Source organism: Chrysochloris asiatica, unplaced genomic scaffold (assembly GCF_000296735.1).
Source record: "Chrysochloris asiatica unplaced genomic scaffold, ChrAsi1.0 scaffold00040, whole genome shotgun sequence".
NCBI classification, from domain to species: domain Eukaryota; kingdom Metazoa; phylum Chordata; class Mammalia; order Afrosoricida; family Chrysochloridae; genus Chrysochloris; species Chrysochloris asiatica.
This window is the reverse complement of record NW_006408558.1, coordinates 18,649,897-18,676,238: the sequence shown is the minus strand read 5'-3', so window position 1 is coordinate 18,676,238 and position 26,342 is coordinate 18,649,897. Positions and strand designations below refer to the sequence as shown.

At 48.1% G+C, this 26,342-nt stretch overlaps 2 protein-coding genes across 4 annotated transcripts in view; both read left to right on the top strand.

Annotated features, from left to right (window-relative positions):
• The window catches only part of DPP3 (dipeptidyl-peptidase 3), a 22,219-nt gene extending 5,516 nt beyond the window's left edge, over positions 1–16,703 (top strand). The window contains exons 3-18 of one of the 2 annotated variants that reach the window (XM_006860880.1): positions 435–524; positions 1,476–1,613; positions 2,224–2,298; positions 2,625–2,718; positions 6,108–6,238; positions 6,321–6,451; positions 6,530–6,588; positions 9,651–9,845; positions 10,036–10,148; positions 10,311–10,403; positions 11,449–11,511; positions 11,599–11,723; positions 11,846–11,966; positions 13,083–13,262; positions 15,172–15,334; positions 16,440–16,612. In XM_006860880.1, the coding sequence (XP_006860942.1) occupies positions 435–524; positions 1,476–1,613; positions 2,224–2,298; positions 2,625–2,718; positions 6,108–6,238; positions 6,321–6,451; positions 6,530–6,588; positions 9,651–9,845; positions 10,036–10,148; positions 10,311–10,403; positions 11,449–11,511; positions 11,599–11,723; positions 11,846–11,966; positions 13,083–13,262; positions 15,172–15,334; positions 16,440–16,612 (1,944 nt within the window). Of the gene's footprint in view, positions 1–434; positions 525–1,475; positions 1,614–2,223; positions 2,299–2,624; positions 2,719–6,107; positions 6,239–6,320; positions 6,452–6,529; positions 6,589–9,650; positions 9,846–10,035; positions 10,149–10,310; positions 10,404–11,448; positions 11,512–11,598; positions 11,724–11,845; positions 11,967–13,082; positions 13,263–15,171; positions 15,335–16,439 lie in introns of both variants that reach the window. The other variant, XM_006860881.1, reaches the window with a different exon arrangement.
• Positions 16,704–18,768: 2,065 nt separating this feature from the next.
• Positions 18,769–26,342, top strand: part of BBS1 (Bardet-Biedl syndrome 1) — a 22,212-nt gene continuing 14,638 nt past the window's right edge. The window contains exons 1-7 of one of the 2 annotated variants that reach the window (XM_006860882.1): positions 18,775–18,828; positions 19,150–19,226; positions 19,371–19,405; positions 22,102–22,374; positions 22,876–22,922; positions 23,048–23,086; positions 23,164–23,236. In XM_006860882.1, the coding sequence (XP_006860944.1) occupies positions 18,782–18,828; positions 19,150–19,226; positions 19,371–19,405; positions 22,102–22,374; positions 22,876–22,922; positions 23,048–23,086; positions 23,164–23,236 (591 nt within the window). In that variant the 5' untranslated portion in view covers positions 18,775–18,781. Of the gene's footprint in view, positions 18,829–19,149; positions 19,227–19,370; positions 19,406–22,101; positions 22,375–22,875; positions 22,923–23,047; positions 23,087–23,163; positions 23,237–26,342 lie in introns of both variants that reach the window. The other variant, XM_006860883.1, reaches the window with a different exon arrangement.

Sequence of the window (26,342 nt, the reverse complement as noted above, 5' to 3'; positions counted from 1 at the left end):
TGTATTCCCATTGAGTCTTAGTCTTGGAAGCGGGTTTATCCACCTCATTCTTGTCTTATTGTCTGGAGCTTGGCAGGTTGAAGGACCAAGAATGAGATTTCTGGAAAGGGTGGTAGTATTGAAATGGGATTTAGAGGCCAGCTGCAGTGGCCAAGAGCAGCAGGGAGGGGGCTGTGGGTGGAAGAGATAAGGCTGGCTGAACACTTAGGCATGTTTGGGAACACCTAAGGAGACCAGCTTGACCAGACAATGGACATGTGAAGATTGGTCTGTAAGAGTATGTTGGGCTGGTTGGGGGCCTCCCAGGATCCAGGTCCTGCCCCTGCTTTCCCAGCCTCACCCAGACCAGTTTCTCTGGAGTGTTAACCTTTCAGGCGATCTCTCCCTGGGGTGGGGAGGCTGGGTCTCTGTCTCTAACACCTTCCACCCCTCAGGCATTCTTGGTCTATGCTGCCGGTGTCTTTTCCAACATGGGCAACTACAAGTCCTTCGGCGACACGAAGTTTGTTCCCAACTTGTCGAAGGTGAGCTGGGGGAGGGCTGAGGGAGGTTGAGGATACAGAATTGGCAGAGTCAGGGGAATCAGCAGGAAGAGCCCCAGCTCAGAGCCTTGAACCCATCCCTCCAGGCTGTCCAACTTCTCCAAGTCCAGCCTCCTCACATAAGGTGAAGTGAGGCACTTCCTGACCGGGCTGTTCCGGGTGGAATGCTCTGTGGACAGTTAACCCCCTGCCCTCCAGTCGATTCTGACTTACAGAGACCCTATGGAACAGAGTAGAACTGCCCCATAGGGTTTCTGAGGCTGTAAATCTTTATGGGAACAGACAACCGCATCTTTATCCCTCAGAGTGACCTATGGATTTGAACTACTGACCCTGGGGTTAGCAGCCTAATCCATACCTCCACCAGGGTTCCTTGTGGGGATTGTTAGGTGCTTTCTGAAACTGAGTCTGTTGGTCATCACTCGGGACCGTGGAGTGGCTGGGGCCCAGGGACTCTGGGACTATGGGATCCGAACCTGACCATGGAGGCAGAGTTCTCTCATGCACCAGCCAGCCCTTCAGAGAGCACCTGAAGACCTTGTTCACATCAGCTGCTGATTTAGCTGTTCTATGGTGGGGCCCGACAGTCAACATTTCTCAGTCAGTGTCAGTGCCACTAAAGTCCCTGAGTGGCTCACACAATTAAGTGCTTGACTACTAATCAAAAGGCTGGTGGTTCAAACCCACCCAGAGGTATGCTGGGATACTCTGGAAGAAAGGTCTGGCAGTTTGTTTCTGAAAGGTCACGGCCTTGAAGCCTCACAGAGCAGCTCCACGCTGCAGACCATGAGTGAGAATCAGCTCTGCCACAATTGGGCAGTCAGTGTCGCTGGCCCCACCAAGGCTGTGGGAGAAGCTTGTGGAGGTCGCTGTGGAGGTTTTGGAGGGCAGGATTGAGGCACGACCAGATTGATGACCTTCCTTTCCCTGCAGGAGAAGCTGGAACGGGTGATCCTGGGGAGTATGGCTGCTCAGCAACACCCCAAAGAAGTCAGGGCCCTCTGGCAGACCTGTGGGGAGCTCATGTTTTCTCTGGAGCCACGATTTCGACACCTGGGGCTGGGGAAAGAGGTGAGGCCCTCACCTACACAGAGGTGTTGGAGGGTACCCTGCCAGACCCCCAACTAAGGATACAGGTGACATGGGTTTAAACCCAGTTCTGCCTCATAATATTGAGGCAAGGCTGGTTCCCTGGGTAAGCCTCAGTTTTGTCACCTGTAAAATGGAAAGTAGGGTCAATGGACTGCTTTCTGAATGCCCTCCTGGGCCTGAAGTCTCAGATGCTGGGTGCAGAAGGAAGACAGGAGAGAAGGGGTGATGAGTGTGTGTGTGTGGGGCGTCCCAGGCTGCCTCTGTGTGTGTGTGTGGATAGGATGATGCCTTTGAGAGGCTGTGTGGAGCTATAGGAGTGTGGTGGGCTTCTATGCACTGAGTAACTCGGGGTGCTTGTCCTAATCTCTCTCACTAGAAAAAGTGGGCTCGTCCTCCTTCCCCTCTGATTTTGTTTAGTTATTTGTTTGTTTTTACTATTATCTTCTTGGGAAGAGATGAGAAATTGGGAGAGAACTGTGGAGGGTAGAGGGCACTGGCTTGAAAGAGTACGCCAGGGAGGGATTTCCCAGGTGCCCTGAACGCTCCTGACCTCGGGTTTTCTTTCACATCTCCTTTCCTTCTTCAACAGGGAGTCACCACCTATTTCTCAGGAGATTGTACCATGGAAGATGCCAAGCTGGCCCAAGACTTCCTGGACTCGCAGGTTCGGAATTGGAGGGTTCAGGCTTAATGGAGCCCCCTGACCCAACCCCCTTGGTGTTCTTGGTCTCAGCTTAGGATCATTGAGGCAGAAAAGACTTTGGGAAATCCTTGTCTAGATGTCAGGAAGACATGGAGCTATCCGTGTCGCACCACACACTGGCTGAATGGCCAACCCATATAGCTGCAGACTCAGGAAGGTTCTGGATGTCCTAGCCTACTTTGCCTCCATGTTTTTTCTCTCTGGTGTGACACCTTCTCCACTCTTCCAGCCCCACAACCTTCTTGGGACCTCCTCTTCCCTGAAACACTTGCCCTGATCTTTTCCAGAACCTCAGTGCCTACAACACACGGCTCTTCAAGGAGGTCGGTCAGGATGGGAAGCCCCACTATGAGGTTCGGCTGGCTTCCGTGCTTGGCACAGGTGAGCTCAAACCCTGGCAGCCCACTCCTCATGCTGCTTCAAACTCTTCCTTGACATTCCAGGACCAGAGCAGAGGGACTGCACTTGTGTGAAAATACCTGCCCAAAGGTACCTAGAGATACCTTGATGAGAGGTAACAAGTGCTCTGTCCCATAGGTGTTTAAGCAAGGGGCCAAAAGGTCCAGAGACCCAATTAGCATGACAAGTGGAAAAAATATTGGCGTTGTCAAGGATTTCATTTTACTTGACCCCATAATCAATGCCCATGGAAGCAGTAGTAAGGACTTAAACAACGAAGTGCATTGGGCATTTTTGCTGCAAAAGACCTCTTTATAATCTTAAAAATCAGAGATATCACTGTAATGACTAAGGTGTGCCCTCTAGTCAATTCCAACTCATAGAGACCCTGTGTAGAGTTTCCAAAGAGTGACCGGTGGGTTTGAACAGCCAAGTTTGCGGTTAGCAATCCAGTGCTTATTCTGTAGCCCCATGCCAGGACTCCAGGACAATCAATAAGGAAGATCAAAGAAATGATGCTTTTGAATTATGGTGTCGAATACACCATGGACTTCCAGAAAAACAAATTAGTCTGTCTTGGAGAAAGTACAACCAGGATGCTCTTTAGAAACAAGACTTCATCTTGCCTACTGTGGACATGTTATCAGGAGGGACCAGTCCCTGGAAAAGGACTTCAGGCTTGGTAAAGTAGAAGGTCAGTGAAAATGAGGAAGACCCTCAAGGAGATGGATGGACACAGTGGCAGCAGCAGTGGATTCAAACAACAAGTGTGAGGCTGTGCGGGACCAGGGAACATTGCATTCCGCAATACATGCGATTGCTCTCAGTTGAAGCAGACTCGACAGCATTTAACAGCGATAATAACAAGGGTCATTTGGTAGAGATGCTGGCGTGAGGATTGAACTTGGACTGGAACCTCTGAGATCTTACCTCTGAAAGGTCAGAGCCTTGAAAACCCTACGGAGCAGAGTTCTACTCGGAAACTCACGGGTTTGCCATGAAGCAAAGCTGACTTGACAGCAATTGGTTTTGTTCTAAAGGACAATGGTTAAAAGAGTGGCTCTGGAGCCAGGTAACCTGTGTGTGTGTATCAGTTATCTACTGCTGCGTAACAACCCCAGAACTTAGTGATGTGAAACTACCTCTTTATGATGTGAAATCTGTGGTTCAGGAAGTCTGCTGGGGCAGTTGGATAAGCTTGTCAGTAGTCAACAGTGCCTGGCAACACAGCTGGGAAGACCCAGAGGCTGGAGGGACTCAGCAGCTGGGGGCCGATATTATCCAAAGGCTCAATCGCTCACACGATGGCGGTAGATGCTCGCTGTTGGCTGGGGCCTCAGCTGGGGCTGTCAACCAAGACACTTCATGTGGTTATTGTTCATATTGTTTATGGTGGCTGAATTCCAAGAGTACATGTCGCAGAAAGAGCAGAAGCCGTGTCACCTTTTTTGGACTTTGTCTCTACAGTCCCATGGCATCATTTCCGCTGTCGTCACCAGCCTGCCTGGCTTCAAGAAGAACGACTATAGACCCCACCTGTTCTTAGGAGACATGTCCAGGTCACATTGAAAGAGAGAGAGTGTGTGGGGTGTGAGATAGTGTCACTGCCTTTTTAAGTAGGACATATGGCATTGACCTTGAAGCCTGTGTGACTTAAACTTGGTCATGTCGTAATTTCTCCATCTGGAAATGGAGATAATAATCACCTCCCCCATAGGGTTGATGCATGGAGTAAATGCATTAACACAATGTAAACTCATTTAGAACTGTGCATTACATAATATACATATTGTTTTTGCTTAGGTGCGGTTAGTTGGATCCAACTCATAAACTCTGCTTGTCTGGGTCCTGTGTACAACAGACAGAAACACCACTTGGTCCCGCAGCCTCCTCACAATTGTTTCCGTGTTTGAGCCCATTGTTGACGTCACATGTCAGTCCATCTCACTGACTTCTTCACCGACCCTCTACCAAACATAATGTCCTCCTCCTGGGACCATTCCTCCTGATTACATGTTTAAACTAGGCAAGATGAAGTCTCACCATCGTCCCTTCTAAGGAGCATTTGGGCTTCCGAAGAAGATTTGTTTGTTCTTTTGGCAGTCCACGGTGTATTCAATATTCTTTGCCAACACCGTAATTCAAAGGCATCTTTATTCACTCTCCAACTTTCACACAATTGAAAATAGCATGGCTTGGGTCAGTCGAACCTTATAGTCCTCGAGGTGACATTTTTGCTTTTTAACACTTTAAAGAGGTCTTTTACAGCAGAATTGCTCAGTGCCATAAGCCATTTGATTTCTTGTCTGCTTTTGATGCATACACGTTGTTGTGAGGTGTTGAGTCAGTTCCGACACATAGCAACCACAACAGAACAAAACACTGCCTGGTTCTGCATACGTGCATGCATACATGAGTACATATATTTAATTGATTTTTGTTGTTGAGAGTATACACAGCAAAGAATAAAATACCAATTTAACAGTTTTTATATGTACAGTTCAGTGATAGTGGTTACATTCTTCAAGTTACTCATTCGCTTTCATCCCACTTTTCTTAGTTGATCTTCCGTCATGAGCATAAACTCACTGCCCGCTTAGTTACTGTCTAAGCTTTGAGCTGCTGTTGTCAGCTGAATTCTGGATAGTTCTTAAAAGAGCATAACGTTCAAGGCAGACATTCTTTACTAGTTCAACTTAACTATTATTTGGTGTTAAGATGACATCAGGGAATACTTTTAGCTTAAGATTTAAAGATTAAAGGGAAGTCATTTGGGAAGTTCATCCAGCTTCCCTGTTGGTTATATGCTGTGGAGTCGATTCCCATTCATAGTGACCCTGTACAGGGTTTCCGAGGCTGTAAATCTTTATGGGAGCAGAAAGCCCGTGAAATAGCTGGTAGTTTCGAACAGCTGACCTTGAAGTTAGCAGCCCAACTCGTAACCACTATGCTACCAAAACTCCTTTCCAGCCTCCATAGCTCCAGATAATCTGGATTCCATGAGAATTTGAAAGTCTGTTCTTCATTCCACTCCTTTTGATCAGGATTCTTCAATGGACTCTTTGATAAAAATGTTCAGAAATGGTAACTGGGCACAGTCTAGTTCTGGTCGTGTGACAGAGGAGGCAGGTATTCCTGGAGGCAATTAGCCACATGATCTGATCCATTTCCTTGTTTTCTTTCTTTCTTTCTTTCTTGCTCCAGGAGAATAATTATATGTGTATATATATATATATTTTCAGATGAGAGGTTATACTGCTTTCTGTAGGCAGTGGGAAGCCATTGACGGTCTTAGTGTAAGAGTGCCGTGTGAGAAGAATGCTGGTGTCTCTCACACTGGCCTTTTCCTGAAGGATTGCTCTTCTCCTCAGAACCTGCTCTGGACTCTGAAGTGACTTCCAAGCTGAAAAGCTATGAGTTCCGGGGGAACTGCTTCCAAGTGACCCGGGGGGACTATGCGCCCATCCTCCACAAGGTGGTGGAGCACCTGGAAAAGGCCAAGGTAGGCTAGCTCAGGTATGCAAACTCGGGACCCCACTGGGCAACAGAAGGGGGTATGACTGAACCTTCACCCCCACCCCCAGGCATATGCAGCCAACAGCCACCAGGAGCAGATGCTGGCCCAATATGTGGACAGTTTCACCCAGGGCTCTATCGAGGCCCACAAGCGGGGCTCCCGCTTCTGGATCCAGGACAAAGGCCCCATAGTGGAGAGGTGAGAAGGCTTCACCTTCACCCCGGTCTTCACCTCTGCTCGCTCTTCCCTCTTGCATCTCTGCCTTCTCTCCCCCAGTTACATCGGGTTCATCGAGAGCTACCGAGACCCCTTTGGTTCCCGAGGAGAGTTTGAAGGTAACCTCTGGAGGATGGAGGGAGGTCAGGCCAAGTACCCCCTCTGCAGTAATAATAAGAAGCAGCGTTGATTTTTTTTTTACCACATACAGTTCCCCTGTATTAGTTCATGTAGGTGTTGCCATCCTGTGAGGATTTATCTCCCTACTTTACAGATGTGGGAACTGAGGCCCAGTGGTGGGTGGCCACTCCCGGGCTGCCTGACCTTGGACCAATTAGCCCAACCTCTGAGCATCAGTTCGTCAATCCCAGTTGCCGTGGGAAGTGAGGGGATGTATGCAGGCACATATGAGGAGCTCAGCGAATGGAGATGCTGGAAGGGTTAACGTATCCGTGAATTGGATTCTCAAATCAGGGCCAGTGGCAGGGTGCCTCACCCACACCCCCATACCCCTACGGTCCCCACCTGGGAGAGGCAGGGCAGCCAGCCTGAGGATATGAGCTTGTCTATGTTTGCAGCCTTTCCCCTTTCCTTGACCCCAGACATAGAATTTGGGGCATCCAATGGCCAGAAGCCAGAGAAAGGAGCGTAAGAGAAGGGTGGAAAGTTCTAGCAGGTAACTGGGGCTCCATCCTGGGCTTGTAGATCCCTAGGGGCCTGGCAGGAGACAAAGGTCACACAATTGTAGCTTTCCTGCATTGCCTTGGCCGGGTCAGCTGATAACTGAGATCTCAGAGGCCACAGCTATGAAGACCCCCTTTTTCCTTCCCCTCTTTTAAAATAACTCATTATGATTATTTTAAAAGTATTTCATGTTCATGGTCAAATATTACAAAAATACAGAAAAAAATCATCACCTCAAGGTGGCACTGTGGAAATACTGGACTGCTAACTCTCAGCTGCTCCTTGGAAACCCTAGTTGTTGTTGGTAAGTGCCGTCGAGTTGGTTCTGATTCATAGCGACTCTGTATAGGGTTTCCAAGGAGTGGCTAGTAAGTTTGAACTGCTGACCTTGAGTTCAAACCGACGTTTCAGTCTAGTGCTGTATCTAACAGCACCACACCAGGACTCCATGGAAGCCCTGTATAGTGTCACTATGAGTCAGAACCGACTTGACGGCACTTGACAACAACAGGCACAAAGGTTCGTATTTAGAGTAGATATTTTGTGTATTTATATGTCGTTGTTCAGTGCCATCGAGTTGGTTCTAACTCATAGAGGTCCTGTATAGGGCTTCCGAGGAGCGGCTGGTGAATTCGAACCACTGACCATACAATTCAAACTGACTTTGTAGTCCAGTGCTTATCCTACAGCACCACACCTGGACACAGTACTATAAATGCGTAAAAAATCATATAATGAAAACAAAATTCACATTTGTTGTAAGCAATTGAAACAATACAGGCGTCTGAGGGAGCTTCAAAAAAAAATTTGTGGAAAAAGAATTGAAAGATAATGGAATTCTTGCAACACAAACTTTTTAAAGCCCTCTCATTTGCAGGATAAAAGATGAAATCCCCTCTTTTTGCTCTCCCAGCATTGTACTTAGCATTGATACCCAGACATTACTTTTAATTCATCCAGACAAATGAGCTGGTATTCCACATACTGTTCTGCCATTTGCCTTGTTCACTAAACAATGTATCTTGGCTGTCTTTTCACATCAGTACATACAGGCTTAGCACACTTTTGTTTTAAGGAGAAAAATTATATACAGTTTATTCCATTCATGAACAGGAATTCTAGGAGTTTCACGTTTTAAAAATTGCTCTTAGTATTACAAAATCGAGTCAATAAGAAAACTATATGCTGTTTCTTCCCATCATTATCAGAAATACAAGATTTTGACTGGTTTTCAGTGTACTCTTTTTATCACAAGGATGGAAAAGTTCCCAGTATATGTGTGAATGAGAAAAAATTATGTATAGTTCCTCCTATCCATGAGCAGAAACTGTTGAGACGTTGAGGTTATTTTCAATGTACTTTTAAAATTTTTTGATTGTGAATTGAGTGAAGGTTTACAGAGCTGATCATCAGTTTTACGTTCAACAAATCAAAACTGTGCATCATCACAACTGCACCCCTCTCAATGTAACATCCTACTTCCTCCCTGATTTTCTTATTTGCATTCCTCCTTCCTTCCCAACCCTTCTGAACTTTGCCCTTAGGTAAATGCTGCCCTTTTGATTTCAATTGGGTAACTGTTGTGCAGTGTGCATACCTCACTAATGTTGTTGCCCCTATATGCATATCTATTGCTTGACTAAAAATTGTGTCTTGGGGGTGAGTTTAACTCTAGATCTGAGGATGACCAAGAGTTCTGCCAGTCACATTATCTTTACTAGCAAAAACACAATTGCCATTGGGTTGATTCCACGCAGTGTTAATAGGAGTTACATCAAGATGCATTCTGGGATGAACAGCAAGGACACTTTCCTACAGGACTCCCATGTTCCTTTAATATTCTGATGTGCATTGGGAGCTTCCTAAAAGTTGAAGATAGTGTCGTGGTGCCCAAACTTATTTGTCCAGGAAACTCTTTCTTTATGAAGGATCTCATAGAAAATGTGATCCATTGAATGCAATTTTGGAAATACTGCTTTGAGCCAGAAGCTTTACATTGACTCTGAAATGGTCAGCCTTTCTGGACTATACTCTCACATGTTCCAGCCTTACAGGATATAGCATAGTTCCCCTCTTCCATTTGGAATCTGGTTCTTTCCCCCAACCTGGTCCAAATCCCCTACATATCCAGTCAGTTCTGACTCATGGTAACCCCATGTGAGTCAGAGTAGAACTGTGCTTCATAGAGTTTTCAATGGCTGATTTCATAGAAGTAGATTGCCAGACCTTTCTTTCACACTCCCAACATACCCCCAACAAACACCTTTAAGATCTAGATTTGCCCAGTGAATGCTCCTCGAACAGGTCATTGTTTGTCCACTACTTGGTGTGCCTGTCTTTGACCTCCCTAAGGAAGGCTCGGGCCTGGGTCATTGGTCTCGGCAGCAGCCAGCACAGGGCTGTTACATACATACGCACTATGGCTGGTTAACTGGCTGCAGGGGTAGTGGGGATGGGTGGGGCAGTGGACTTCCACCCACACTCATCCTCCCTGCAGGCTTTGTGGCCATGGTGAACAAAGCCATGAGCGCCAAGTTTGAGCGACTAGTGGCAAGTGCAGAGCAGCTGCTGAAGGAGCTCCCCTGGCCCCCAGCCTTCGAGAAGGACAAGTTCCTCATGCCCGACTTCACCTCCCTGGATGTTCTCACCTTCGCTGGCTCCGGCATCCCTGCCGGCATCAATATCCCCAATTGTGAGCTTCCTCAGCCTGCGCCCCACCCCGCGCCCCCAGGAGCCTTCATTTAGAACTCATCCCTTCTCCACCTTCCAATTCCCGCCTCCACCCTGGCCACAAACTGTCCAGTTCACATCACCTATCCGCCTTGTTTCACTCGCCTAGATGCCCTGTTTGTGACCTCTGACCTTTGCTCCTTCTCCCACAGATGATGATCTGAGGCAGACGGAAGGCTTTAAGAACGTGTCGCTGGGGAATGTGCTGGCAGTGGCCTATGCCACAAAGCGGGAGAAGCTCACCTTCCTGGACGAGGATGACAAGGTGGGCAGTGGCCACTGAGGAGCACTGGCCCAGTGGCGCAGAAAGAATGTGGCTTTGGGCCCAGTTCTGCCACCTCCCTGGCTGTGTGGTGCCTCCTGTGGGTCTGGGAGTGGGTGTCAGTGGGCTGCATGGGACAGTGGGCTTCTCTGCTTGTCTGGACAGGACCTGTACGTCCGCTGGAAGGGACCCTCCTTCGACGTGCAGGTGGGGCTGCACGAACTACTGGGCCATGGCAGCGGGAAGCTCTTTGTGCAGGTGAGAACACGGTCTGCCCAGGTGCCAGCCCCTCTCCCGTCATCAGCCCTCCCCAGACTGGCTGAGGTGGCAGCCCCTGTCTCTTCCTCCCCCAAGATGTCCCAGGAGTTCAGAGCACTGAGTGGGTATCGAGGGGTCTCTAGGAGAGTCCAACTGCTGTTCCCCAACAGTCTTCTCACTAGGAGGAACCTGCTCAAGGTCAAGGTGGTGCCCACCAGGCCCCGGGGCTGTGAACCAGACAGCCTCAGAGCTCTCTCCTGACACTGTGGCTCTGTTTGTCCTCAGCCTGCTATTCCCTGAAGCTGACTGTCCTAGCGAGCCCCTTCCCAACAGCCAGCCAGGGCCCCCTTGGCCCCCGGCTCAGCAAATAGGAAAAAGTAGGTTAAGAGAGAGGATGTGTGTGGACCCCAGACCCAGAGCCATGCAGGTGAAATGAGACAGGAATGGACTGGAGTCCCTAGCATGAGTAGGCTTCTGGGCTAGGGCTCCTCTCTAGAGTGGGAAGGGCTGGAGCTGGACCTTGGGGAACAGGAGGACTTGTAGGGGGTGACAAGGGGAGCAGCAGGTGTACTGTCAAGTCAGAGGGAAGTGGGGAGACATGTGGCCACTGCATCAGTTCCCTCACTGAGCCTCAGTTGACCTATCTGTGAAATGGGGAGCGTGCTACCCCTACTGGGGTCTGTTGTGAGGAGTGCAAGGGCAGACGGAGAGGAAGCCACAGAGGCTGCCTGGCACACAGTAGCTTTAGCACATGGGTGTCATTAGAGGTGCTGTATGGGGTAGTGGTGTGCTATCATTCCAGTTTGGCTTTTAGCCTCAGCCTGTTTCCTTATCTGTGAAATGAGGTAATGGTGGAACCTTTTTTGGAGGGGAGCACATCCATAGGGGCATCCCAACCTTTAACTGGGATTAGAGATATTGAGACAGGAACTTCCTGTGGCTTTGGGCTAGTCCCTCCCCTCTGCAGTAGGGGAGAAAGGGGCATCTCTGAGGAGGCAGTGGGCATCACCATCACTCACCTGTGTTCATGGTGCTTCTCTTGCAGGATGAGAAAGGAGCATTTAACTTTGACCAGGAGACTGTCATCAACCCAGAGACGGGGGAGCAGGTGAGCAGGGGCCCAGGATGTTGGGGGTAGGGGGCAGAAGTGAGATGGCAGCCCCCCCTAAGCTGTTGCCTGGACCTTTCCTCCCAGATCCAGAGCTGGTACCGGAGTGGGGAGACTTGGGACAGCAAGTTTAGCACCATCGCCTCCAGCTATGAAGAGTGCCGAGCTGAGAGTGTGGGCCTCTACCTCTGCCTCCAGCCCCAAGTGCTGAAGTAAGAGCCGGAAGGGAGGGTTGGCTCCCAAACAGTGCTCAACTCTGGATGGAGGGGTGTCGGTGGGAGGGCAGTGCAGGGCCACCGCAGCCTTTGACCTCCCTCCATGTCCTGCCCTCTAGGATCTTTGGTTTCGAGGGGGCTGATGCAGAAGATGTAGTCTACGTGAACTGGCTCAACATGGTACGGGCTGGGCTGCTGGCTCTGGAGTTCTACACCCCTGAAGCCTCCAACTGGAGACAGGTAAGGCTGGGGTTCTTGGGAGCAAGGAGGGATGCTGAGTGTGGGGGAAGGCCAGGATTCTACGTGGTAGGATGGACAAGTGGTAGGATGGACAATAGGGTGGCACAAGTAGTTAAAGGGCTTGGCTGTTAACTGAAAAGTTGGTGGTTATAGTACACCTAGAGGCACCTCGGATGAGAGGCCAGGCAGTTGTTGTTAAGTGCCGTCAAGTCGGTTCCGACCCATAGTGACCCTGAACAGGGTTTCCGAGGCTATAAATCTTTATGGGAGCAGAAAGCCTCATCTTTCTCCTGCGGAGCGGCTGGTAGTTTCGAACTGCTGACCTTGTGGTTCGCAGGCCGGTTCGTAACTACTAAGCTACCAGGCAGTAGACTTCTGAAGAAGAATCAGCCCCTGAAAACCCTCTGGAGCAGAGTTCTACTCTGACATACATGAGGTGGCCAAGAGGTGGCGTCGGCTCAACAGTGGGAGGAATTGATTTACGCAGGGTTTTTCTGAGCCATTCAGTTCTGATCAGTTGATGTGAATGAACTCACTTGTTCGCAGTGCAACCCCAGGAGAGAGAATGCTTGTCACCTCATTTTGTTGTTGTTGTTATGTGCCGTGGAGTCAGTTCCGACTCATAGAGACCTCATTTTAGATATGAGGAAATTGAGGCACAAAAAGATTGCGCCACCTGCTGGTGTGAGACAGAGCCAGGACTGGATCCGAGAATTCTGCCCAACCCCACCCCCCAAGTCCCTGCTCCCTACCACCAGATTAGGCTGCCCAGTTAGGATGAATGAGGCCGAGCTTTGGAAATAGGGTAAATGATAGAAATTACAAAGAAAATAAATCCAAAGAGCACAGGTTGGAGAATCAGGAAATAGGTCGGCGTCCTGCTCGCACTTCTCTGGGCCTCTGTTTAGTCATCTGTAACCTGGGCACAAAGGTGCCTACATGGCCCCACTGTGGAGCTCAGAGGTGACTGCTGTCATTATGGAGGACCAGGAGCTACAGAGGGTGTGGTAGGTGACCAGGGGGAGCCCCTCGGGGCACTGGCCCTCCCTGGTGATGATGACAGATGGGTAGTGAGCACTCGGGACTACAGTGTCTTCTCTCCCTGGGTCCTCACAGGCACACATGCAGGCCCGGTTTGTGATACTGAGGGTCTTACTAGAGGCTGGCGAGGGGCTTGTTACCATCACACCCACCACAGGCTCCGATGGGCGTCCCGATGCTCGAGTCCGCCTCGACCGCAGCAAGATCCGTTCCGTGGGCAAGCCCGCCCTGGAGCGGTTCCTGCGAAAACTTCAGGTAAGCGAGGCCTCACCTAGGAGGTGCCCCCACCCCACCCCATCCCTGTCTCCTCACCCTGTAACACCTCAAAGCATCCTCGTCAGCACTTTCAATCTGGGTGCCCAGCACTCAGGCAGACTGTACTAGTGACAGATCAACCAATTAAGTAAGCATGGGCTTACTTACTAATCTGTAGTAAACAGTTTCCCATGTTTTCTCCACATTCGTAAGTAAGCCCATGCTTACCTTTGTAGTTGGGTAAGCCACCTCTGCTGCATACCCATCATTCCTTCTGGGCATTGATTATCCATCCAGACTCTATCCGATCATTCATTCAGTGTGTACACCAATCATTCCGTGTGTGTATTGATTATTCCTTCAAGTCTGTTGTCTGAATGGTACTGTGTGCTGAGTACTGAGAGGAAGCTGTGAGCTGTCTCTAGTCTTGGAGTGCTTAGTGCTATGAGACAAAGCAGAATTAGTGAACAAGATACTGTCCAATTATGACAAGAGCTGTAAGGAAGGCTAATAAACTGGACGATGTGACAGCAAAGGTGTTGGCAGAGAAAGGAATAGGACCCCTTAGCCTGTGTGATGGGGGAAGGCTTAGAGGAAGTAACATAAGAGCTCAGAACCAAATGCTTAGAAGAAACCAGCTATGAGATGTAAGAGCAGGAGGAACAACAAATGCAAAGGCCCTGAGACAGCAGAGAGCTCACTGGATTGAGGGACAGATAAGAGGCCTGAAGTTTGGTGAGTGACTGAGGAAGAGACCAGTGGTCAGCACAGCCCTGGCATCCTGCCCACCAAGCTGGCTGCTGTTGGAGCCCTCAGAAGCCCGTGAGGAGCTATGGTTCCCTTCCCAGGTAGGGAATTCTTAGATCCAGGAGAACTTTTGGGGTTTTTGGTGCCAATACTCACCAAGTGGATGACTGGCACAGCACCCTTCGCCTCTGTGGCCTCACTATTCTCCTCTGTCAAATGGGATCGGGCACCTCTCACATGGTAAGGGTAAACGAAATGACATCCGGCTGTGGTGATGCAATGGTTGAGTATTTGGCTACTAGCCACTCGTCTTGGCTCAAATCCACCCAGAGGCACCTCAGAAGAAAGACTTGATGATGTGCTTCCAAAAGGTCACAGCCAGTGAGAACCTTAAGGAGCATAGTTGTACTCTGACACACATGGGGTTGCCATGTGCCGTGAGTTGGCATTGTCTCAAAAGCAACAATTGTTTGGGTTTGTTACCTAAGCCAATGCTGCCCAGAGTGTGATCCGCAGACCCCACCCCATGCCACGCCTACTAAATTGGAATCTCTAGGGGCGGGGCTTGGAATCCCCAAGTTGACTACCACTCTGGTAGATGCTCAACCCAGTTTGAAAGCCACTGGTCCACCACTCTTGAGTGGGCAGTACATTCACTGAGAACAAGACCGGCTGGCTCTTTGAACCTGCGAAGGCTCAGCCTTCAATTCAGCAGCTCTCTTCTTTTTTTCTTGTTTAAACTTCTATGAATTGAGTGAAGGTTTACAGAGCAGATCATCGGTTTTACATTCAGCACATCTTATGTTTTGCTTCATTTGTTGTTGTTATGTGCCATGGAGTCGGTTCTGACTCATACTGATCCTATACGGGGTTTCTGAGGCTGTAAATCTTTACAGGAGCAGAAAGCCTCATCTTTCTCCCGCGGAGTGGCTGGTAGTTTTGAACTGCTGACCCTGAGGTTTGCAGCCCGATTCGTAACCACTACGCTACCAGAGCTCCTTATGTTTGTTTGTTGCAGTCCCCTCCATGGAGCATTTACCTCTATTCCCTTTAACTACTGCATTTCTCTCTGTGTCTCTCCTCTGCTAACCTTCTTATTGTATATTGCCTGCCTTGTCACCCACGTTAACATGTGTCTTGGCACTATCCTTCCTTCCCATAGGTGCTGAAGTCCACAGGAGATGTGGCAGGAGGGCGGGCCCTGTACGAGGGGTACGCAGCCGTCTCAGACTCGCCTCCTGAGTGCTTCCTCACCCTCAGGGATACGGTACTGCTGCGCAAGGAATCTCGGAAGCTTATCGTTCAGCCCAACACTCGCCTTGAAGGTAACACACTTTGATGGGGGACTGTGCAAGTCCAGCTCACACCACCAGGGTAGCAGAGACGACACAGATTAGAAATAAAACACAGACACAAGTTAGGGATTCAGGGAAACCGCAAGACTCCTGACCTCTAGGATCAAGAGCCCCGAGACATGGCGTTACTACGTATTTACTAGCCTCCAGCCTTTTCATCCCCGCAGAGATGGAAATAGGCTCCGAGACACAAGGGGCTCCAAAAAGTTCATGGGGAAAACAAAATTAAAGACAGTGGAATTTTTCCGTGAACTTTTTGAAGCCCCCTTCCTAATGATGCTGTTGAGCATTTACTCGATGCATTGTATTGAATCACCACCAAAGCACTGTTAGAGGGGAGGTACTGTGTTTATCCCTACTGTGCAGATGAGGAAATTGAGGCTTAGAGAGGTTGAAGACATTTCTCAAGGTTCCACTGTAAACAGAGATGAAGCAATTGCTGTTTTATCTATAAGTGCCAGGAGACCAAGGACTGTGTCTTAATTTACCTCACGTGGCATCGGGTATGTGGTGCTTACTTACTGCACAATGAATGAGTGAAAGCCACAATTTATCATTTTTCCTTTAATAGTTTCTGCCTCAGAGGACTGCACTCACTCCTCACATATCTGTGGTTATGTTCCAAAGACCCAGTTGTTACATAAATATCCGTGTTATGAGAAAACGGAGGATAAGCGCATCCTCGATCACAAAAGACTATGCCATTACATAACTGCCAAATCCCTGAGAATCATGCCCCAGCCAACTTGACAGACAACCCTAATCATTACAGCCAGTCACTGTCACCTCAAATCTTGGCATTTTTTTATTATCACATGTACATTGCTAATGTGCAAAATAGTCGGATAGATTTTTACTGTTGTGGTAAATGCAAAATGTCGGATCACAAGATCATTGATAAGTGAGAAGCAGGTGTATTGTGAAGATTCAATGAGATAATGAACCTAAAACACCGGGCAAGATTTTTGGCACATGTGAGAGCCCAGTTCCAGCAAGCTGCCCCTATGATTGTGATGACCCTGATTCTGTATTCAGACCTCTCTCTACTGCTCTCTTCTTTCCATGTGCTCCACAGGCTCCGAAGTGCAGCTCCTTGAGTACGAAGCCTCAGCTGCTGGTCTCATCCGATCATTCTCTGAGCGCTTCCCCGACGATGGGCCCAAGTTGGAGGAGGTCCTCATCCAGCTGGCCACGGCTGATGCCCGATTCTGGAAGAACTCCAGTGAGGTCCCAGCTGGACAGGCTTGAGGAAGATTTGTGTGACGACCCTTCCCGCCCCCACTGTCAAACCAAGGCTGCAGAGGCCCTCCTTTTATGTATTTTGAGGGACAGGGAGGGGAAAAAGTTTGGACCTCGGTGCTACTTTGACTGAGGGTGGTAACACTAAGCTCTTCTGTTTGTCAGCACTTCCCAGTTTACCAGGCGCTTCCCTCTGATCACTTGTGGCTTACTCTGCCAGCCAGCGTATGGGCCGAGGGGCTCCTTGTCCTGTTTTCCAGATGAAATGGAAGTTCTGAGAAGTGATTTCTTGCCTAGTTCCCGAAGATGGTACATGACAGAACTGGGATTCCAAACCTCACCAAATCCAGTGCTCTTCTTGTATTAATTTTATAACCAGAAAAATAAATTTAAAACCAATTACCATCTTACAGTATGTGTGACTCCTCCTTGCTCTGCCTTCACATCTGCTCATGAGAGGGTAGTGGGATTAATGTCTGGGAAGGGAACTAAACCAGAAAACAAACCAGTCGGCCCTGGAGTTCATTCCACCTGATGGCAACCCCATGTTGTAAAGCAGTGCTTTAGATAGAGGATTGCCAGACCTTTCTTCTGTGGTATCTCTGGGTGGCTTTGAATCACCAACCTTTCAGCTTGAGCCACCCAGGGACTAGGGAGGAAACACGGTCATTTTTAGCATTCTGGTGTGGCACTGTAGATAAGCACTGGACTTCTCTAATCCAGCTGCTTCTTGGAAACCCTATACAGGGTTTTTATGAGTCAGAACCGACTCAAAAGGCACACAGCTACAATAGCATGACAAGCTTTTGACATCCTTTTAAATAATGGATACACAGGTAGTTACAGATAGGGACATAGCATGATTTTTTTTCAATGTTTTGTTGTGAATTATGTAATAGTTTACATGGGAGAATATTAGTTTTACGTTCATCCTATAGTATATTGTTTCATTGCTATGGTTACAATCCCCTCCATGTATCATCAACTAACCAAAGGGTATACCCTACAAGCCTGCCCCCCAGTGTCTAGAGTCCCCAGCTGCTCCATCTCTCCACGTCATCATCTCTGCCTCCATCTCAGGCATCACTGCTTCTCTGGGTAGGGTCCCGCTCTCTGCTCTTCTCCCTTGATGGTCCCAGGGACCTCTGCTCCTAGACTGAAAAGTTAATCACTCTCCTCCTTGCATAGCATGATTTTTGAACCTTTGACATTTCTTGCATTTAAAAATACTGTAGGAAGACCCTCCCCCGCAAAAAGGAAACCTTAACTTTAGTCAGAATTCTAGGATTCAGTCTCTGTGTTGCTCCTTAATTCTTGTGCTTCGTTGCCCTGAGCCTAGACATCTTCAGTAAGGTGGGAAGAAAGGGTGTCTGCCTTTTCAGTCAGATTAACCTAGAAGTTGAAAAGGAATTATTTCTTGTTTATAAACATCTGTCTCAAATGCAGCCAGAATGCTTCTTAGAAGCCACTATGGCAAGACTTAGTCTCTCATACTTAGGAAATATCAGGAGGGACCAGTCCTTGGAGAAGGACATCATGCTTGGTCAAGTGGTGGTTTAAGTGCCTTCGAGTCCATTTCGACTTATAGGGACCCTGTATAGGGTTTCCAAGAAGCGGCTGGTGTGCTTGAATCGCCAAGGTTTCTTGCAGTTCAGTGCATTAAGCCATTCTGCCATACCAGGAGTCCTGGTCAAGAGGAGGGTCTGCAAAAAAGAGGAAGACCCTGGACGAGATGGATTGGCACAGTGACAGCAGCAATAGGCTCAGGTGTAACAACAATTGTGACAATGGCGCAGGACCGGGTAGTGTCTCGTTCTGTTGCGCGTAGGGTTGCTATGAACCGGAACCAACTGGACAGCACTTAACAACATAAATGTTTGAGGTCCCCAGACATCGGAGCCTGAAGGTCCTGCTGCTGCCTCAGAGTTTGCAGGACCCAGAAGCCTGGAAATGCAGAGGCGGCTCTACCTGGCAAGGAGCAAATGTAAATCAAATGGGTGAAGGATTGCCCCTGGAGCCCTGACGAAATGTGCAAAGTGGCGGGTGTATCCTGCATGGTGAGCTGACCAGGAAAGCTCAGCGCCCGGAACCTTAGTAAACGCGCCTCGCTTCGCCCGGGCGCTATTGTGCGTTGTGCTGCTGTGGCGGAGCTGGTTGCCAGGGCGACGCCTGAGGAAGATGGCCGCTACGGCTTACTCGGATTCCGATAGTGGCCGAGGGGAGAGGTAAAGTTTGTTATAAGTCAAAGCCTCCTTTCACGCATATGTAAAGAGAGTGCTTTGGTCGCTGGCATCTGGGTTCCTGCAGTTTTCGGGCAGCGCTGACAATTTTTGAAGCGTTTTTAACAGATAAGGAGACTGAGGCCCAAGGAGTGCTTGTGTGTGTGTCTGGCTTGAGGCTTGCTCGGTGCATCAGTGGCGGAGCCTGGACTTGGACGCAGACGTTGATACCCCCAGTTTAGAGCTCTCTGCACGGCTCCCTCAAAGTTGCCCTACCCAACAGTGGGACTCGCTTCGCTTCCTAACTCTCTTTTACCCCGCTCTCAGCAGTGAGGCCAATTCGAAATGGCTGGATGCGCACTACGACCCCATGGCCAACATTCACACCTTTTCCGCCTGCCTGGGTGAGTGTCTGGCTCCAGGAAGCCCAGGTTCTGGGAAGCAGGGAGACGGGGTTAACTGATGAGCCCTTAGTGAACCCTTGGGGCTCTGGCACGGATGTTGAGGTCCACAACACCCTATCCTGTAACCCTTTTGTGTTTTTCCAGCGCTGGCAGATTTGCACGGGGATGGGGAGTACAAGGTAAGCATATCACCGTATCAGAGAGAGATTTGGAGGTGCGAGGGAGAAAATACCAAGAACTGAGATTTCCTAATGATTCCAAAGAAGCTCAACATCACCTGGAACTCACGTGTACTGTGAATTCCACATAAAAATAAACCTTAACAGTTAGTGTTAAGGTTTATTTTTATGTGGAATTTGAATAGAACTTAGGTAGAGAGTAAGTTCTCCTGGGGCTTCTAGTTAGATGTTCTTCATATCCTTAAGGTGACGAGATTCTTTGCTGGCAGGACATAGGGTGTTAGAATCTGGAGAGAAAGTAGAAAGGAGGGAACTGAAGGTTTCAGGCTTATCAAAAGGGCATAGATATTAAGAATGACCATGAGTTGATCATGGCTGAAATGGATGTATGGGTATATGGGGGTGCCTTATATGAGTCTCTTCACTTGTATATATGACTGAAATTTTTCCATAATAAAAAGGTTAGTGTTTAGATTTAAAGAGAAAAAAAAAAAGGGTACAGGTTTTTAAGAGATTGAGAAATATGCTGGGCTAAGAGGAAGGAAATTACCATGTGATTGAGCATCCATTTCTAGACTAGACCCTCTATGAGCACTTTTACATTCCTGTTGTGTGCCATTGAGTCAGTTCCAACCCATAGCGACCTAGTATAGTGTTTCTGAGAGCAGCTGGTGGGTTTGAACTACTGATCAAAGATCTTATTTATCCCTTTTTATTAATGGGAAAACAGATTCAGTGAGGCCAAGTAATTTGCTTTAAGATTACTGTGTTTGGAAGTGGTTCGCCTTGGTCCATCAGATTCTAAACGATGTGCATGTTCCACCATAACTCAGTCCTCACCATGGGCAATGGATCCACAATGACTGCATCCTGTAGGTGATTAGGAGGCTTTTCCCCCACAAATTCCTACCAATAAAGCATTTAGCAATTCAGCATCCTGTGAGCCCCTACTGTGTGGCAGGCCTTATGCAGATACTAAGCTGAGAAATGAATCAGCACCTGGTGGAGAGGAGATGTGGACACTCATTAATTCATCCGTGATATTGGCTGAACAACTAGTCTGTGCTTCTCTCTCAGCATATAGCAGTGAGGGGTGGGGTACTCACTCATGTGAAATGGCAAATGCCTTTGTGTAGTAACCTGTTTGATAGCAAACTGATTCCCAACATCCAGCCCAGTGCCTGGCACAAAGCAGGTACTCAATCACTGTTTGTGGGGTGAGTGAGTGGGTGCTAAAATAGATTTTGTAGAAAGTATGATAGGAACACCAGGAGGCAATAATGGGAGCTGGGCACTGAAAGGTGAAGGAAGTATATATAAAGAGGACGAGGGGAGCTAGCAGAGGGACAGAGGCTTGTCTAATGATCTCTTAGTGAGACCTCCAGCCTCTGAGCATTGTGGGCATGTTTCGTTGTTGTTAAGTGCTGTTGAGTTGCTTCCAACTCATGGCAACCCTGTATGAGATTTCCAAGGAGCGGCTGGTGAGTTTGAACTGCCGACCTTGTCGTTGAAACTAACCTTGCTTTATCCCACGGAGCAACACAAGGACTCCATGTGGGAATGTTGAGGGAAGAATAAATTTAGGATTCGTAAGTTGAGACCACTATACAGTAGTAGGTAAGAGCACTGGCTGTAGATTCGGACAATCGTGGCTTCCAGTCCCACATTTACCAGCTGTGTGACTTTTGAGCCATTTCCCTCTCTGAGCCACAGCTTCTTCATTTGTGAAATTGGGCCTAATCATGAGCCCACCACCAGGGACTCGATTCTGACTCTTAGCAGCCGTGTAAGAGAGCAGGACTGCCCCATAGGGTTTCCCAGGCTTGGAATCATTAGGGAAGCATACTGACTGGTGGCTTACAAAAGCATACTGACCCGCTTTTCGTTAGCATTTTAAGCACTGTACAGCCAGGGCACCTTGGGCTAATAATAGTGCCTGCATACTAGTGTTGTTAGGGTTAGTGGGTGTGTGTGTGTCAAGTCCCCTGAGCATAGCTGGCACATTGTATGTGCTCAGTATACGCTCCCTCTGTGGCAGCCCCCATCTGGCATAGCATGATGGGAAGATGATAGGGCAAAAGCTGGGAACCAACTCCCAAGGGGCTTGGAGGCTTCACAAAGGAGAATGGGCTTGTGTGAGACCCGCAGTGGCCTGGAAGAAAGATTGGAAGGTATGACACTGAGAACCTGAGGAGCTGGGTTCTCCCTGCAGGATCTGCAGAACATGGTCTCTCTGCATCTGTCTGTGCCTTCAGCTCTGTCCTCATTTGGAAACCAGGCCTCAATAGCCAGACACAGGTTCACCTTCCTCCAGGTGACCTCAGTCACTGTTCCATCAGCTGGAGCAGGCCCTGACGAACTGTGTGCTGAGCGAATCATGAAAACAAGCCCTGCCGCTCATTCCTCACTAGCACGAGATCCCGTGGCACATTATCCCAGTTGGTTTTTACCACAGGTGTGACGAGGTAGGCAGTACCATTTTGCAGATGGGAAAACAGGCACAGAAAGGCTAAGCCGCTTTCCTGAGGTCACACAGCATATTCATCTGATTGTAAAGCCTTTGCCTCCTCCCTTCACCAGAGTACGCTGTAGTACAAATGAATGAGTATGCACCAGCAGAAAAGCTCAGTCCCCAAAGAAAGCCAGTGGGAGGGTCTTTGCATGAGCCTGAGATGAGCTTTTGTCTGCATCTGCAGCTGGTAGTGGGGGACCTTGGCCCTGGTGAGCGGCAGCCCCGCCTGAAGGTGCTCAAAGGACCGACAGTGCTAACTGAGAGCCCACTGCCTGCCCTGCCGTCCGCTGCCGTCACCTTCCTCATGGAACAGCATGAGCCCCGGACACCAGCCCTAGCTCTTGCTTCGGGCCCTTGTGTCTACGTCTATAAGAATCTTAGGCCCTACTTCAAGTTCAGCCTGCCCCCACTGCCTCCAAACCTCCTGGAGCAAGACCTCTGGAACCAGGCCAAGGAGGTAAGTGATGTGACGGATGGAACAAGAGGGCAAAGCTGACAGCGACTTCCCAGCGGGAGCTCAACCACAGCCTGTCTTCCCCAATAGTTGTGGTGGCTCTTCTGAGCAAGGAGCCGTGCTTGGCTCCCAAGTATGGCCTCAGACAGGCACACAGCCAGGTGTTTTTGAGAGCTGGACCTAGAAGGCTCCTTCAACACCAGTCACATCCTCAGCCACCCTTAGGGAGGTCACACTAAAGACAGAAGGTCCCCAGAGAAGAGGGAGGACTGGAACAGCCAGAGAGAGGGACCTTTGGGAGGTTGCAGTAAAGCAGATGACATGTAGGCAGATGACACTGAGGCTGGATTAAAGTAAAGGGCTTGAGCTTGAGTTTCAGTGCAGAGGGGCAGGCTGGGAGGGAAGAGCTGCTGAGGACATGGATCCCCCAGGGATGGGTGTCCTTGCTGTCTGCCTGACTGGAGTTGATTTGATGGGTGCTGCCATCTTCCCCTGCTGCCACAGGACCGGATTGACCCTTTAACACTGAAGGAGATGCTGGAGGGAATCCGGTGAGAGGCCATCTTCCCCTTGAGACTCTGTCTGTCTGCTCCTCCATCCTGAGCCCCGACCTTCTCCTTGTGTCCTCAACACCCTGCTCCTTCTCACCTGCTGTGGTAACCCCTCTCCTTTGCAGGGAGAAGGCCGAGGTGCCTCTGTCGGTGCAGTCACTCAGGTAAGGGGCCTAGGGAGGGCGGAGGAGGCTGGCTGGGGCCGGCTCAGCGTGTGGGTGCCAGCTTTCTGTGTGAACAGGTTTCTGCAGCTGGAGCTGAATGAAATGGAGGAGTTTGTGAACCAGCACAAGTCCAAGGCCATCAAGCGGCAGGTACCACCCTTGTTTGTGTTTCCCTGTAAAAGCTGTTTATAGTGATACTGTCAAGATGAGAGGCCATCAGTGTTAACAAGAACTATACCAACTTCTACCACCAAACTCAGCCAATTCCCATCCAGTCCGTGCCCGGGTAGCCAGTTCAAAAGCAGCAGTGTTTTTGAGGTTTCCAGTTGACATTGGCAGCTGTTTTGAATGTCACTTGTATTTTCCAGAGGGTAAAGGTGATATGCTCATGACAGGATATTGGGAAAATAAAAGTTTAGAGGAAGAAATAGAGATCACTGTCATCTCCTTACCCAGAGAGAGCCATTGTTAACCTATTTTCTTCTTAAATACACTCTATCTCTTGCTTCTCTTGAGCACTTCACATTATACATTGAGCATAAAGTCATCTTTAAGGTTTCCATTTCTCATGGTTCCCTGGAATACTAGTTTTATTTATTTATTTTAAGTTTTTATTGTGAATTGAGTGATAGTTTACATGAGGGAACATCAGTTTTACATTCTTATTTTCTTTGCAATGATTACTATCTCCTCCATGCGTCATCATTCAACAGTATTTGCTTGTATTTCCTCTGGATTTTTGGTTGTTTTTTTTTTTTTTTTGGAGGGGGATGTACACAGAAACACTCAGGAATATATAATCATTTAAACAAACAAAGGACACATTGAATACTAGTTTTTATTTATTCTTTTTTTTTGACTCTTTATTGTAAATTGGGTAAAGGTTTACAGAGCAGATAGAGCGTCATCTTTCATTCAACAATGCATGCACATTTTATTTCTTCTCATTGATTATAATCCCTTCAGTGTTACATCACTTCTCCCACTTCCTCCCATTGCTTCCTATGTCCATTGTTCCTCCTTTCCTAACCCTTCAGAATGTCGTCCTTGGGCAAATGCTTTGCTTTTGATCTCAGATAACTGATTATTCTAAGGTGTGTGTACCTCCTTGGTGTTACTGTCCCATTATAGACCTGTCTACTGTTTGGCGGAAACTTGAGCCATAAGAGTGAGTTCATTTCCAGCCCTGAAAGGTAACTAAGGGCCCCTTGATTATTGTATTGCATAAATATATATCATTTTGTTTGTCTACCATTCACATCCAGGTCCCTGGCCAAGAAATGTGTCCCTTTTTGCCACTTTATGTTTCTCTTTTTGTAATTGAGTGTCGTCAAGTCAGTTCTGACTCAGAGTGACCCTGTATAGGGTTTCCAAGGAGAAGCTAGTGGATATGAACTGCCGACCTTGTGGTTAGCAGTCCAGTGCTGATCCTACAGCGCCACACCAGAATTCCCTTGTTATTCTTTAGTGATCATTTTAGTGGCACTAATGATGAACGTAGCCTCCTGGTGTGTACTGTGAGATCAGCACTGGACCACAAGGTCGGGTTGGACTGCAAGATCGATGGTTCAAACTCACCAGCTGCTCCTTGGAAACCCTAAACATATCACTATAATTAAGAACTGAGTGGACAGCACTTAACAACAACAGTGATGAACCTGCACACTGAGGAACTCTACTGGCTCCAAGGGCACTGACCCTCAGAGCCCCTCAGAGCAAGGGGCAGGACTGACTCTAAAACTATTTTTCGAATTTTGGAAACCTCATGGGGATCATTTGACGTCCCTATGGGAACCATCTACTCCCTGCAGTAGGACCCATGAACGCACAGACAAACGTGGGCATCAGCATCTGGCTTGCACTAGGCCAATTCTCTGAGAAACTGTCCTCTCTTACTGAGCATCTTGGACCAGCAGTTATCAGTATCCTTCAGGATTTAAAAACTCAGGAGGTGAATTACTTCTGAGAAAGGTGCAGTTTGAAGGTGGAAGACTGGTCTTCCCAAACGCGCCACAGTCCTGTGACTGGACAGCACCAGTGTCCACAGTTCTGTAACCTGTGCCATGCGACTGGTAAAGGAGGACAGCTCTTGTTTTTCCATCTTAAAACCAGTCACACCGTGAGCTGATTCAAAAATATAGATTGTGGTCCTGCTCAGTTAATTTCTCATAAGGCAAATTCCTAAAATAGGATAATGCCCTTTTGTTGTCCTCTCCAATTCCCCTTTAAAAAAAAAAAAAAAAAATTAGACACATTCTCCATGTCATTGATCTTCTAAAAATGTTATTTTAAATGACAGTTTTTTGTTTAAATGGATAGTTTATTTATAATTGTAAAAGGAAATGTGCTCATGTTCCCACCATGGAAAAGCGTGATGAAGAAATTGACCATCATTCATGATTTCATTGTCTAGATAACTAGTACCTGGTGTGTGTGGGGGGGGGCTTCACATTGTTCATAGAAAGATACCATTATCTTTCTATTTCACTTTTCCATGAGCTTTTTGAAACCCCCTTGTATTGAAAGGCTTAACTTTCCAGCATCTTTCTCTAATCAGATGTCTTTGATACTAGGCTGTGGGTTAATGTGCTGGACTGCAAGGTCGGTTTGCACCACCAGGTCAGAGATTCAAGCTCACCAGCCACTCCTTGGAAACCCTATACAGGGTCGCTATGAGTTGGCACCTACTCAACGGCACTTAACAATAACTGGGCCTACCTTGTTTAATTTTGTTTTGCTTTTTTAAATAATTAGAAGCATTCTCCATGTCATTGAATCTTCTAAAAATGTGTTTTGTTTTGTTTTTTTAATTTAAGCTTTTTATTGTGCATTGAGTGAAAGTTTACAAGGCACATCATCAGTTTCACATTCAACCACTTATATAACTTGTTTCATTACATTGATTTTAATCCCCTCCATATACCATGAGTTAAAAGTATTTCTCTCTATCTACTTTAGCGTTTTAAAAAACACACAAACAAAAAAACCCACTCAGTCATATATAATAATTTACATCTCCAAAGGGCACATTCTGCAAGTCTGCTCCTGGCCACCAGTTCTTAGTCCTTCTCTTCTTAGATGATGAATCTGGAATCCTCAGCTGCGCCCCCTCTCCATGCCCCCATCTCTGCCTCCATCTCTGGCGCTGATGCTTCTCTGGATAAGGTCCCGCATTCTGTTTGTGTGTTCCTCTCTTGATGGTCCTAGGGTCCTCTGTTTCTGGACTGTAAGATTAACCACTCCCCTTTTTTTGTTA